Consider the following 13,913-nt stretch of genomic DNA (forward strand, 5'->3'; position numbering starts at 1 on the left):
GCTACATTAGGACTAAAAATAGAGCACTAGCGTAGGCACAGTGAAATATGATTTGCTTCCAATAATACAGTAAACTAATTGTGAAATTAAGCTATTGAATGTGCCGTTATCTCCAAGTCTGACCTTACCAGCACTGTATGCTTCCGTGCTTAACATTTATCATGTTGCCCACAAACTTTGACAGATGCCTGATACCCGCCTTTTCCAAGGCCTCAATCCCACAGAGGCTTAAGCACAGGTAAAATTTCCTGTAAGCAGTCCTTTTACACGTTTAAAGACTTCATTGAGGATATTAAAATAGGGCCAACATTTTCCTCCCTACAATGCCTCATTTATTTTCCTTAAGTGTTTAAATATAGAAACATTCAATGCCCAGAACTTAAAAATAATCAGTTTTAAAAAGGTCTTAGCCACAAGTGAAATATTAATTTAAAGCCGGTATCGGTGTTAGCACCGATTTTGTTGTTTTGGTTTTTTTTTTTTTTGCACCTGAACGTTTGAAATCAGGACGGGTTGCTCCACTGCAGCCACAGAGACGCACCCCATCCCCTCTCCGTTAACCCGGGCCACACTGCGGGGCAGAGAGGGGCCCGGCTCCCCCTCCCTGGCAGCGGCGGGAGGTGGCGAGGGAAGGAGCAGGCCCAATGGGGGTGCGCAGCCTCCTCCCGAACCCCCGTCCCAGGGCCGACCTGAGCGGTCGGAGTGAGGGAACTGCGGGGGGGGGGGGGGGGGGGGAAAGGCTCCGAAGCTGCCGCCGCCGGGGCCGGGAGAGACGCTCCGCCTGGGGAAGGGCGCGGGGAGACACTCCTCCCCCACCGCCCGCCCTGCCTCCCTGCCGCCCGCCCTCCTTCCCTTCCTCCGGCGGCTCCGCGAACCAGGAACCGCGGCGGCGGCGGCAGCGGCGGCGGCGGCGGGTTCCGTGCGTGAGAAACCCCGCGGCGCCGCGCCGCCGGGAGCCGCCGGGGCGGGCGGCGCGGGAAGGGACGACGGGGGCGGCGCGGCCGCCGGCCGCTGCGACGGGCCGGGCGGCACCGGGAGGGCGGGAGGGGAGTGGAGGGGGGGGGGAGGAAAAAGTTTACACCCTCGCCACTCTCCTCCCTCCTCTTCCTTGGTGGCGCAGATGGGAGTTTTACCTGGAATGACATAAGTTTTTTTATTCGCGGTTGGATTTTGCTTTTTGGAGGGTGTTTTCTCTCCGTCGATCCCTTTTCTCTCTCCCTCTCCTAAATCTCCCCCCCTCCCGCCGGTGCTGGATCCACCCCCCGCTCCCCTCCGCCGGCGGGCGAGGGTGTGACCCGCGGGAACACCCACCCACCTAGGCGTCCATGGTGGGAGCTGTCCGCCCGGCTGCGCCGAGCCGAGTCGCGGACACCCTGCTGCCGCCTCCCGCCGACCCCGCGAGCAGCGCCCTGCCCGCTGCCCGGCCCCGCTCCCGGCGTTTCTCCGCGTACTACTTTCCCCCCCCCCCCTTTTTTTCTCCTTTTTTTTTTTCCCCTTTCGGTGTCGGTGCGGGCTCCCGGATGGTTTGCACGCAGTAGCCGGGGGCCGTGCCTCCTCCCGCCGCGCCACCATGTCGTAGAGGAGGTGAGTGCAGCGCGGACACTTGCGCGGGGCGCGGAGCGGCGCGGGGGAGCGAGGGGCGGGCGGCGGGGGCCGGGCGGGTGTCCGCTACACCAGCCGGCATATCCAGGTCACGGCCGGTCCCGTCCCCATCAGTGAAAACTTCGCGGGAAGGACACGTCCATAGCTCGGCAGCGCCCGCGCCAGCGCCGCTGGGAAGCGCGGTGGCGACGGCTGCTCCGCGGGTCGCTCTGGGATCCGCCGCCGCCTCCTCGGCCGGTGCCCGGCGGGGCCGTGAGTGCGGGTCGATGTTTGACAGAACCTACAAATGAGAGGGGCACGTGACGCCAAATCCTGGGGATGTTTGCGCTGTCGCTGTGGCTGTCGAACACAAACCCCGCTCCCCGGGGCGAACGCGGACCTGCGCGCTTCTGTGCGTGCGTGCGCGCAGGGGGTGATTTTGGAGGAAGGTGCGCGGTGCCCAGCGCGGTGCCGCCGCTCCCCGACGGGCTCAGCCCCACCGCCCCGCTCCCAGTAGCACCCCTGTTACCCCGCGGAACTGTCTCCGCCGGGTCGGGGCCGGGAGTGGGGCTCGGGGGGTGCTGGGGCTGTTTGGGAGCGTGCGTCAGTGGCTGCCGGCTGCTCGCCGGGGGTGTTATTTAGGGAGCGAGTTGGGAGCGCATCGCCTCAAAGTTTGCTTGGCGTCTTTTTTTTTTTTTTTTTTGGTGCTTCCCTGGGAAAAGGATATTCCTGAAGCAGGGACGCGGGCACCAGGGGGGGGGGGGGGGGGGGGGACGGGACACCGGGCGGGAGAACGGGGTGGCTGCACCCCGGAGCCAGGGGCTGTCCCGGTGACCCCTCTCGCTGCCCCTGGACGGGGGGAGGCAGGGGAGGGGACGCCCGGCGGGATGCGCGGCTGCCGCGGAGCGGGGCCAGCGCGACGGCCAGCGGAGGACGAGTCCTTGAACCCTCCCGCGCTCCACTCCTTTATTTCATTTCATTTCTCGGTTAAACCACGGCTGCATATTCATGCGTCTCTGCAAGGCGGAAATCCCGGTCCGGCGGAGACGCGATGCCTGGCCCTGCCGCCGGCGCGGCACGGGCACCGGGCGGGGGGGGGCGGCCGCGCCGCACACACATCACCGGCCCGTGGGGGGCTCCCGCTCGCCTCCCCACGACCCTTCCCCGGGGGCACGTCGGGGCGGCAAGGTTGGGGTCCCGGCGGGGCGCGCTACGGGGGCTGCGCGGCCGCGGCTGCCGCTGCGGCTTTAAGGAGATGCGTTTTCCAGCCTGTGTCGCAGCAACTTTGTATCAGTCATGTCGCCCGGCGGGTGACTGACTTGTCTCCCAGCCAATGGGGCGGCGGGCCGGCCCCAGCCGCGCGTACCTCCGCGTCCCGCCCGCCAATGAGGGCGGGCTGGGGGCGGGACGTAAACTTCGACTTTAGGTGGGCATGTGACATGTTTTTAAAGGACTTGGCACCTTTTCACGTCCCCTCCCGAGTGCCGCTCCGTGTCACCGGGCGGCGCGGCACGGCGCGCCTCGCCTCGCCTCGGGCGGGACGGAGGGGAGGGGGCTGAGCGCAGACCGCTCCTCCGCTCCGCGCCGCCCTCCGCTCCGGTCCGCGCCCCTCCGGCTGGGGCTCCGGGACTCGCCCCGCCGCAACAGTTACCGCGGGACCGGGGCCGACGCGGGGGGCGGGGGGCACCCCGATCTGCACCCTGAGGTGGGGCTGGCGGGGCGGTGGGGGTCACTTTGGGGGTCGGCACCCGGGGGCACCCCTCAGTGCTCTCCGGGGGGGGGGGGGGGGTATGGTGGTTACCTGGACCCTCTCCACCGTGGAGGGTGGAGAGTGTTGCTTGCGCGGGAGAAAAAGCGCTTTCCTGCATCGCTTTAGGGGCCGAGAGCGGGTTTGGGCTTTCCTAACCGCTTCCCCCCCCCATTATCTTCCCCGAGTCGATCCCCGGCGGACGCGTGGGAAGGACGGAGGGAGCTCCCGGGCACTGCTGGCTTTTCCCATGAGGATAATCCGGATTGTACCTGCGGGACAGCTGACGGGGAGTTTGGGGTGGCGGATTAGGAGTTCAGAGCGGTGGTAGTGGCCGGGAGCTGCTGTGATGGATGCTCCGCGCCGCGTAGGGCAGATAGGAAGATAGAGGCGAGCGCTGCCTGCGCGGTCGTTCACACGCGTGTCCGTCCGTGTGAGGACGGAGGGAGCAGTCCCACGCCGCGGGGGACACGAGGGACACTACTCGCGCTCCCCGCCCTGCTTCGGTGCCCGGGGAAGAGGGGGCAAACCCTAGCCTATGTCTCGAGACGAAACTCCTGTCTCCTGGTCGGTTTTATGTCGGCGGAGCTGCTCGCAGGCAGTGACACTTAAATTTCGCTTTACAAACACCGGGTAATAAGAAGTGGGTGGTCGCTCGAGCCATCGAGTTAGGATTTTTTTACGGAACGGGATTTACTTCAGGTTTTCCTGTATCTAGGTGACCTTTTGGTTGCAGGGATACCAGGTACCATTTGATTTCTATTTTTTATTCGACTGTTGCTGTGAAACTGGTTTCATGCCTGATTGATCAGAGACTTATACTGCAGAGGTCTGTGTTTGTTGATATGTTTGGGGTGAAATACGTAACTCGCAGTGTCCGAGTACTTCTTGTTTGGGGGGGGCGGGTGTGTGGTGTGTGTCCTGGGGAAACTGCTGTGCTCATAATATAAGCTTCCTTCTGCAGAATATCAGATGGTCTTGGCTCTGATATGTAACATGAGTCGGCTTCTGTTGTGGTCTGTGTTAGCCCACAGTCAAATTCAGGTAGTGAAAGTTAGTAAAAAGGCATGTCTGTGCAATAGGTGAAGTGTGGATACCATAGATAAACATGCTAGTCAAGTTGTAATAAGTTCTGCTGAGAAGAACAAACCCAAACCCTCATGCTGTCAGCAAGCCGTGAAATGGTTATTCACTTCCAATACCCACCAAGGCACAGAAAACAGCACTCCCCGAGAACCTGTTTGCTGCTGCATTTTACTGGTGTATAGCTGTCATTTTAAACAGAACTTGTATCAGGCCACAGCTACTCTTTCTGCTGTTCTATGATCCTTTCAGATGTATGGCCCAGACGGTGTTTCTCTCTGTGCAAGTGCAGGACCAGGCCATTCCAGTTTTTTATTTCTTTTTCCTTTGTGTGACCTGGATTTTTATTTGCTGAAGTTTCAGAGTGTGCTCACTTATTGATTATGTATGGAGTTTGAAATTTACAGCTGTGGGAGAGGTAGCTGCAAGGCTTGTGCACCTGTGCAATGTTAGGCCTATAACTGGGATTTCCTGGTAGGCAGGGGTTCTGCTGGTGGTTCTGAGGGGTAAAGTTCACTTACATCCTAATTTTAAGCCTTAAATAAGTTTACTGGTTTTCAGAAATTCTGGTCACTTGCAGCTGCAATTGATTTATCTAGGAATTAGGCTTGCTCAGCACTTAACTCAGGGGTAGGAGATTTTCTGGGAGTGACTTTGTATGAAAGTAGGGACTTCTGTCTCGAAATTTAGACTATAGGAATGTGATTTGATACTCGTGGTGGTGGGATACACATGATTCTGTCTTCTAATAAAATTTGCTTGAGGGGAATGTAGGCATAGAGCCATAGGTCAGAGTAAGGGGAAAGAGTATTTGAGTCATTAATTTAGTTTTTTTGGGGGGTTGTTTTATGATTTTCTTTATAATAACATTTTTAAGTAGTGTTAAGTAATGGGATTAAACATGAAATCAAATGTTGGAAAATCAGTACATTCTGAAAGGAAAAACTATTTGCATAATATTGATACTGTAACTATTGGCACTTGAGTTTCTACAGTTCTAATGATACTGTAAACCTATTAGTTTTAAAAAAAAAAGGAAATAAAATTGTTGTTACTTACACATGATGTTCAGAACACGGGTAGCTAGGTCATGCATTTTGCTCCCTTCCTCGAGAGAGTGGCCTGCGGGATGGAAGGTTTTTTTTAGGGTCTGTTTTAGAACAAGGTTTACTTCTCTAGATATATTCCTCTTCCTGACTGCCGTGGAGGTTTGCAGAACTACAGATCCATTTAACAGCCATGCATCCCCGCCTAATCTGATGCCCTTCCTCTGTGGCAGAAACGTTTCCCATTTAGCTTGCATTTAGCTTGCTTCTCCTCCTGCCCAGCCAATCCTCCAGGTTTCCTCAGGTGATTGTACAAACAGTTTGCATAACTGTGAAGGGGCAGACCAGATCCTGGCCCCTCAGAACTACTGCTTCCTTCTGAAGCATCCTGTGTTACACTGGGTGATGAAGAGAAACGCCCTTAGCACAACAGCCTGCCTTGCTTTGCTCTCCCTGTAGTATGGTAGTGCAAGGTCCTTGGAGGAGCAGAGATGTAATGTCCAATTTCCACAGCGTTTATGCCCTGCCTACCACCAGTGTGTCCTTTCAGGACCTCTCTGGTTCCCCCTTTGTCCTTGCTACCCCCTTCCCTTTCTTCCAGGTCCCTGAGAGAGGGGCAGCACTGACCGTGGGGCTGTGGCCAGCAACGGTGGGCAGTGGTTGTGCTGATGCTGCAGAGCTGTTCTTTTCGGGGCAAGGCTGGGAGCAATAATTTGGATCTTTTCTGACTGCTGAGCATTTTCTCTCAGAGTCTATAGGGCTGTCATATCTGTGAGACCTTTTCCCTTGGTTTGATTGAAATTGCACAAATGGTTGAGAGATGATGGATGGGGCAGGGAAACGGGACTGGCAGGCAGAGAAGAGGATAGACAGAGTGAGCGGATACGCCTTGTTTCCTTAGGAAATTAGGAAATTTCCTTAGGAAGTCACACTGTCCTGTCATTTATTAATTTAACTTTTTTGTATATGTCTTTGCTAGTTATGGAGACAAAAGGATACCACAGCTACCCAGAAGGCTTAGATATGGAGAGACGGTGGGGTCAAGTTTCTCAGTCTGTGGAGTATTCTATAGGTGCTGGAGAGCAGACTGATGACAATAACTATATGGAGATTGTAAACGTAAGCTGTGCTGCTGGAGCTTTTGCAAACAGCAGCGCTCAAGGAAACAACAAAGAAAAGCCTGAGCTACTCTCCTGCCTGCAGCAAGACAGCAGTCAGCCTGGTCTTCTACCCTCTGACATCAAAACTGAAACGGAATCCAAGGAGCTGTCAGCAACAGTGGCCGAGTCCATGGGTTTATATATGGATTCGATACGAGATGCCGATTACCCCTACGATCAGCAGAACCAGGGAAGCCCAGGGAAGATGTACCAGAATGTGGGGCAGCTGGTGAAGCTCTACAAGGAGAATGGCCACTGCTCTTCTCCCCTCCACAGCACCAGCAGACCCTTGAGGTCTTTGATGTCGGACTCTGGGAGCACTGTAAACGGTGGTGCCATGCACGCTATTGTCAAAAGCCCTATCATGTGTCAAGAGAAAAGCCCTTCGGGCTGCAGCCCTCAGAACATGGCTTCCTCGGTGTGTAGTCCTGCGGGAGTTAACTCTGTGTCCTCAACTACTGCTAACTTTGGGAACTTTGCCGTGCACAGCCCCATTGGCCAGGGAACCCCTTTGTCACGCTCGCCGAACGTTGAAAACCGGGGGTCTATGTTGCACAGTCCCGCACACGTTAGCAATGTGGGGTCTCCACTTTCTAGCCCTATAAGTAGCATGAAATCACCAATTTCTAGTCCTCCCAGTCATTGCAGCGTGAAATCTCCTGTCTCAAGTCCCAGTAATATCACTATGCGATCTTCTGTGTCCAGTCCTGCGAACCTGAACTCGAGGAGCTCCATTGCCAGCCCTTCCAATGCCAATAATAGGTCCACTCGTTCTAGTCCAGCAGTTAGCACTGTGGGATCATCCATCTGTAGCCCCATAAACAACTCCCTAGGATTCCCAGCTTCCAGCACACCAGCGGGACCTAGCAGAAGCCAAGATACTGTTCCTAGTCCAGAAGCAAAAGACAAGGGTGCTCAAGAACTCACATTTCCTAAGATGGAGGAAATGGAGGACGCCATCTCCAACAACAGTCAGATGAACCTTGTTCAGTTCATAAAGCCTGAGCCAGACGGTTCCTTTGGCAGCGCGTGCATTGGTGACAGCAGCAAAATAAACTCCGATTCCCCCTTTTCAGTACCAGTGAAGCAAGAGTCAGCCAAGCATCCTTGCTCTGGTGCGTCTTTTAAAGGGAATCAAACAGTAAATCCTTTCCCATTTACAGATGGCTCGTATTTTTCTTTTATGGATGACAAAGACTATTACTCTCTTTCTGGGATTTTAGGACCACCTGTTTCTTCATTTGACGGAAGTTGTGAAGGTAGCGGTTTTCCAAATCCAGGCCTACGTATGGGCATTAAGCAGGAGCCTGATGATGGCAGCTACTACCAAGAAAACAGTATACCATCCTCTGCCATTGTGGGTGTAAATTCAGGTGGACAGTCATTTCACTACAGGATCGGTGCCCAAGGCACGATATCTTTGTCGCGACCGGTTGCTCGAGAGCAGGCATTTCAGCACTTGAGCTCGTTCCCTCCTGTCAGCACGCTAGTGGAGACCTGGAAGTCGCATTCGGAGTTGGCATCCAGACGAAGTGATGGGTATCCAGTTCTAGAGTACATTCCAGAAAATGTGTCCAGGTGAGCAGGCAAATTACTTCTGTCCTCTACCTCTCCCTTCTTTATTTTCTTCTTCCCCTGCACTAAACATAAAAGGCATGGATTAAAATGGGGACTAGGGCAGTATTTCTCAAGCTGATACATAATTCTTCATTTGCATTTCAGTTCTTATTGTTAGATTTGCTGTGTTTTTACTCTGCCTTTAACAAAAACGAAATGCTGGCTTTAATATTTAAAAAGAACATATTATATTCTATAGTTATTAGATTTGAATGTGTAGCTCTAGTATGTTTATGAGCTCTTACTACTATAAATGTTGTTTTTCCTATAATGAGAGCTTAGTAAAATTGCTCTCGTGTGTCCTATAATGGTTATTCTTTCTTAGCTGGTGTTTGAGTGTGCTGTGCCTCAGATGAAATGTTGAGAATAAGAAAACCATAGTGTCAGGAATCTGTTTTTGTTAAGATGCATGATTATAAGTTTGCGCTGGACTTTAACTGGTTAAGTGTAAAAACTAAACCTTACAAGCCTTTGGCAACATATTATTTCTGTATTTTAACTGTAGGAACATTTGGTTTGTATATATAGAAAAATGCCTCCAGAAGGAGGAGGGCTGTTAAAACTTGACGCATTTGAAAGGGATAAATGGATAAACTGATCTCCTCACTTTTGGTGGAAGAGAAATATGCAAGTGTCGTTTGAATTTGTATTCCTTGGCTGACTCGTAGAGCATGCACTTCTTCAGCAAACAGGTGTTCATGTATCTCATAAAGGACACTTACTTTCATGAACTATCTGGTTTCATAATCAATGTTACAAGTTATTAAGCGCATCTGACAGTATGACTTAGTTAGAATAGTTGCACAGACTCTTCCTGTGTCAAACAGGCTTGCCAAAGCTTTGTGCTAAAGCTCAGTGAAATAATCAGTAACAGAATTTGCCTTTACCTTTCTCAAGTCTTTTTTTTTTTTTCTCATCATGAGATATGCAGCTGCCCTCAGGGAATGAAACGTCTGCCTTATTCTTGGAGTGGGGTGAAGAGGATGAGTAGTGTTTTCCATATTTATATGATGCTAAATATTTCTGAAGAAATAGTGTTGAAATGAAAAAATACTTAAAATAATGATGCTTTTGAGGAGGGAAAAGAGCCTATCTATCCATGAGGGAAAAAAAAGACTTCAAATATTTTCACTTTATTCTCAGATCTGTTCGCTACCTCTGCAATCTCCTTACTGTTTTGCAAGCCATGCTTCACTTCTGCTTTGACCATTTCAGATATAGTCTCTAAAGAATGTACTTTTTAATACATCTTTCTCAACTTAAAAGGGCTATATCCCACCTTCATACTGAACTTTGCATGTAGCTGGATATTTGTTACCATCCAGGCTTGGCTTAAATGTGTTTTCCTGAATCAAGGAAGATGAAGTTGCTGTTTTCTGGTTATTTTACCTGATGAAATTTTCATAAAATGCATTATTTATATGGTGAGAAAAGTTCACCAGAAGACTGATGGGATGCCTGAAAATAAAGACCCAGTATTTTACTGCCTTTGTGGTTGAGCACTGTTACTTGGGCAAGTAGCTCCTGCCAGCCATGAGAACTCTTGCGTAAGTGCTGCTTGCGCTGAGTCAAGGTTGTCATCTTTGCAGGGACATGCACGTTAAATAGAGAAATGCAGGTAGGAGCATGGTTGTCATCAGTAGTTAACGTTTTGAATGACAGTTTCTCATGAGGCTTTCAAAGGAGTCTCTTCATCTGACATTAGTCCACGGTAGCTCTTCCCATCTGTTTACCTCTATACCAGTAAATGGGTATATCATCAGGCTTGATGATGACACAGGCTTGATACACTTTCCTGTCTTTGTTCTCTCCGCTCCTATCTCAGTAAGATATGAAGGTAAGCAGAGCTGTTACTTTGCAGGATTGAAATCCTGCAATTTTTAGCGCTCAGAGCTATTGCTGCATTTGTGGAGTTCTGTTCAGGTGATGGAGATCTGCAAGGTTGCGACACTTCAGGCATCCTGATCTGTAGTTCAGATTAGGACATGTGTCATCATTTCAAATCTCTAAACTCAGCCCCATTATTTAACAAAGTGTTGCGCTTGCCAGTGGCTTTATGCTAACAGGTGCAGCCGGGAGCCTGTGCAAAGCCCTTACAAGTTCCAAGGTAAATTCATGTAGAGGTCATTTTAGCAGTACAGATTTGAATGAATAGGTGCCTGCTCAGGTATTTGTCTGCTGGCAGGGCAAATCTGAAAGACTCATCTGAGGGTGTTACACATGTAAAAGCTCACTCTTGCTAACGAACCTTGAACTGATCTTTGCTTTTCATTTCTGTGCTGCGTTCCAGCTAAAACAAGAGGAAATCGGGCACAAGTTTGTTCATGCTCCAAAGTGTTGTAATAAAGCACTCATAGTTTAAAACCATGTCAGGCCTGATATCCCAAGGTGGGTTTCAGCTGTCCCATGTCAGCATGGTATGGGGGTTGTAAAGTCTTTCTTCCTTCATGTGATCATTTCAGCAGCATTGCATCTCTGCACTCTACATCCAAGCTAGATCCTTGTTATTTCCAGTCAGGCTTTTTTTCCCTGATGTATCAACCATATGAGGCATCATACATTTTGCAGACTTCTACAGCTGTGATTAACCCTTCAAAGTCTGCAATATTTTTAAATTTCTGGTAGTGTAAGTCTTCATCTTTTTTCAGGTATACTTATGCTGCAGTATAAATTGCCATAAGCAAAGACTAAGGTGCAGGGAAAAAATAGGCTACACGGTTCTCTTAAGTCAATAAATGACCAGCATTGAGTATATCTTGTTTTGACAGCATTGCTTTCTGAACCTTGATAACATACCTTTTTTGGACCGCGTCTGTCTTGCAGCTGACATGGTGAAGAGGAGTGGGTGACCAGGAATGAAGAAGACGTTTCACACTAAGAGTGAATCTTTAGATTAAACGTTAATTTTTTTTCTCCCTGTTAGAATATCGCCTTTCTCAAGTCAGTTATACTTGCTGATAGTATCTACTAAACATAGTTTAGGCATTTAAAATCCCTTGCTACCTTATTGACTGTGCCAAGTCCCTGCTGTCAGCCAGAACATTTCTCTTTTTCTCCTTCAGTTACTTTTATTAGATGTCCACAGTTACGGTTCTTTTTAAGTTACTCGCTGGTAACTTTCTTTATAATATTGCTTGTGTTTGGGTTGCAAGAGCCTCTTCAGCAAACTCAAGTTCCCTTATTGCTTTAAAAATGTTTTTCTCCTGCTAATATGCATGCAGAACATGCCTTTGTTTTTGAAATATTTTTACATGTTTAATTTTTAGAGAGGGTGAATCATACCTGTATGTCTGTGTGTGTAGATCCCCCCTCCATGAATGACATTTCCTAAGAAATAATGGTTTCTAAACTAAACAATAGCAAAGGGGGCTTGAAAAAGAAGATACGTGTGATTGTGTGATGTCATTGATGGAAACCTACACTGCGCATCCAGACAGCCTCAGAAAATGTAGTGGTTGCTTGAAGCAACAGTAAAAATTGGGGAGAATGACCTTTCCGCTGCATTAGCTCTTACCCAAAGCTGCTTCTGCAAGTGTGTCTTTTCCCTCTAATTTGCATATTAACTCATGAATGTACACATACGTATTTGCTTTTCTCAGAAGTTCTGGTAGAAACAAAGGACTGAAACTCCTACTGTTGTTTCTTCCTGGCAGTTCTACTGGTGTAACACAGTGTGATGTAATCTAGTATATTACTATTTTAACGTAAGTTGCATACATTTATCAATAGTTATATTTCAGTTGTTGTCATTAAGACAAGGAGAATTCTCTTCAGTGTTTCATGATATTCTAGAGTCTGATTTGTATCTGTTAAAGGGTGTTGAAAGACTGTCATTGACTTCTTTGGGTTTACGGTCAAATCTTTGATCAAACATTGAAAATATTTTAGGGACTTCTATCTGTTCCTGAGCCATTCACATGTTTTTTAATAGACACTACTTGTGCAACCCCCAGGACCTCACCCAACCCAACACAGAACAAAAAACCAACCCAACAGCATGATCTTTGTTTATATGTAACCTTTACTGACTTGAATGGGTGATTCTGCTTAAATCTGATTTCAGGCTATTGCAAGTATTTTTGGAAATAAACTTCTATGTTAAATATTATCTAGAATAGACACTTATCAGAATTATACCTGCCAGAGAGGCAGAGGTCTGATAGATATTATTTTTAGAATTTATGAATGGCCTTGACCTCTGTTTGCTGTTGACTTCATGGTAGAAGACTATGCTGTTAAAATATTCTCCATGCTTGGCAGGACTCTTTTCCCCTTTTGCTTCCTACAAATTCACTGCAAACTTTCTTTTTCAACAGTGATTCTTTAATATCATAGACTGTAGCCTTAAATCTGTACTTTTTCTCTCTTTTTTTTCTTACATTTTTTAAAGTTATACTTTCTTTTTTTGTAGGTTTCTGTATATTTTTGTGCCATTTTTAACAGTTCTGGGTATAATCTTGATGCAGTAGAAACTTCTGTGTATGTATGTCTGTATTTCTTGCTATAGAAGTTAAAAGTCTCTATTAGTATGTCAGGGCAGGAGGTCTAAAGGTTCTCCTTAGCATACCAGCATGCATTTAACAGCCCCATACTTTCTACATCTTTCTTTGGTACGTTCTTGAGGGTGCTTTTTGTTTTATTTTACTATTTTATTAAGGAGTTCAGAGTCTTTATAAAGTATCATTTGCAAATGTGACTGCTACTGATGCCTATTTTCCCCTTAAATTTATACACATCAGTTGACTCCTGTGCTGTGGCAGGGAGAAGTCCACATTGCTGGAAAACTGTGTTCCATAAAGGGGCAGATCTTCTAAATCTGGGGAAATAAGGGCTCTGTTGGCAATACATATGCCAGTATCTAGGGATTGTTTGTTTCTTTTTGTGTGGGGGTAAGTAATGTTGTGTTTTACTAAAACATTTCTGTTGCTAGTTGATACTGTTGAACTTTGCAGTAGGTGGCTGTTGGAAATCAGTTTGCCATAGTTTATTCTGATCATAGTAATTGCTTCCTAGCTATCACTTTTGGTGATATAAAATCCCACTCTGATATCTTCTTCTGATGGTTTTCTGAAAAAGAGGAAGGTGGGATCACCTGTGTGCGCAGATCTTAGCAAGCAGAAGAAACTGTGATTATCTGTATTCTGGCAGTACGGATCAGTCCATTTTCATGGGGACTGGAAGACACGAATGTCTGAAATATGTACTGTATAAAAATGTTTCCATCCTGTTTTATGGGATACATGTTACAGTTATGCAGGTAAGCGTAGGGATTGCTGCAGTGGTATCAACACACGTGCAGTACTGGTATTGTCTGGAGAGGGAGTAAATTGTTACGCTGCGATTCCATAACTTGTCCTTACTAAAGCAACACTTAGCATTCATGGAGCTTAAACCTGCTGTGAAGTGCTTTGCCTGCTGAATCAGATTTCTAGATACGTGTTGGGGCTTTGCTGAACCCAGGACTGAGTACTGGTTGCTGTTGGGTGCTGCTTGTAGCTGAAGAGTATATTGTTTGTAGTGGTGAAATAACAGTCTTGGGCCATGCGTTGTCTGGTCTGACTCTGGTTTTGCTCTTTGGGTGTATTGTATAGGAGACCCAAGTTGGGTTCCTTATGCAGTTCACTCTGAAACTCTAAAACCCAACAGGAAAGGGCAACTTGGTGAGTAGTGTGGGGTGGC

The 13,913-nt window shown here is 48.5% G+C and overlaps 1 protein-coding gene across 3 annotated transcripts in view; it reads left to right on the forward strand.

Annotated features, from left to right (window-relative positions):
* Positions 1-1,467: 1,467 nt before the first annotated feature.
* Positions 1,468-13,913, forward strand: part of NR3C2 (nuclear receptor subfamily 3 group C member 2) — a 207,441-nt gene continuing 194,995 nt past the window's right edge. The window contains exons 1-2 of one of the 3 annotated variants that reach the window (XM_061441080.1): positions 1,468-1,584; positions 6,437-8,195. In XM_061441080.1, the coding sequence (XP_061297064.1) occupies positions 6,439-8,195 (1,757 nt within the window). In that variant the 5' untranslated portion in view covers positions 1,468-1,584; positions 6,437-6,438. Of the gene's footprint in view, positions 1,585-2,864; positions 3,287-6,423; positions 8,196-13,913 lie in introns of those variants that run through there. The other 2 variants (XM_061441090.1, XM_061441071.1) reach the window with 2 other exon arrangements.

This window comes from Pezoporus flaviventris, unplaced genomic scaffold (genome assembly GCF_033815535.1).
Source record: "Pezoporus flaviventris isolate CSIRO_AGI_PZ_B2104156 unplaced genomic scaffold, CSIRO_AGI_Pfla_v1 ptg000002l, whole genome shotgun sequence".
Classification (NCBI taxonomy): domain Eukaryota; kingdom Metazoa; phylum Chordata; class Aves; order Psittaciformes; family Psittacidae; genus Pezoporus; species Pezoporus flaviventris.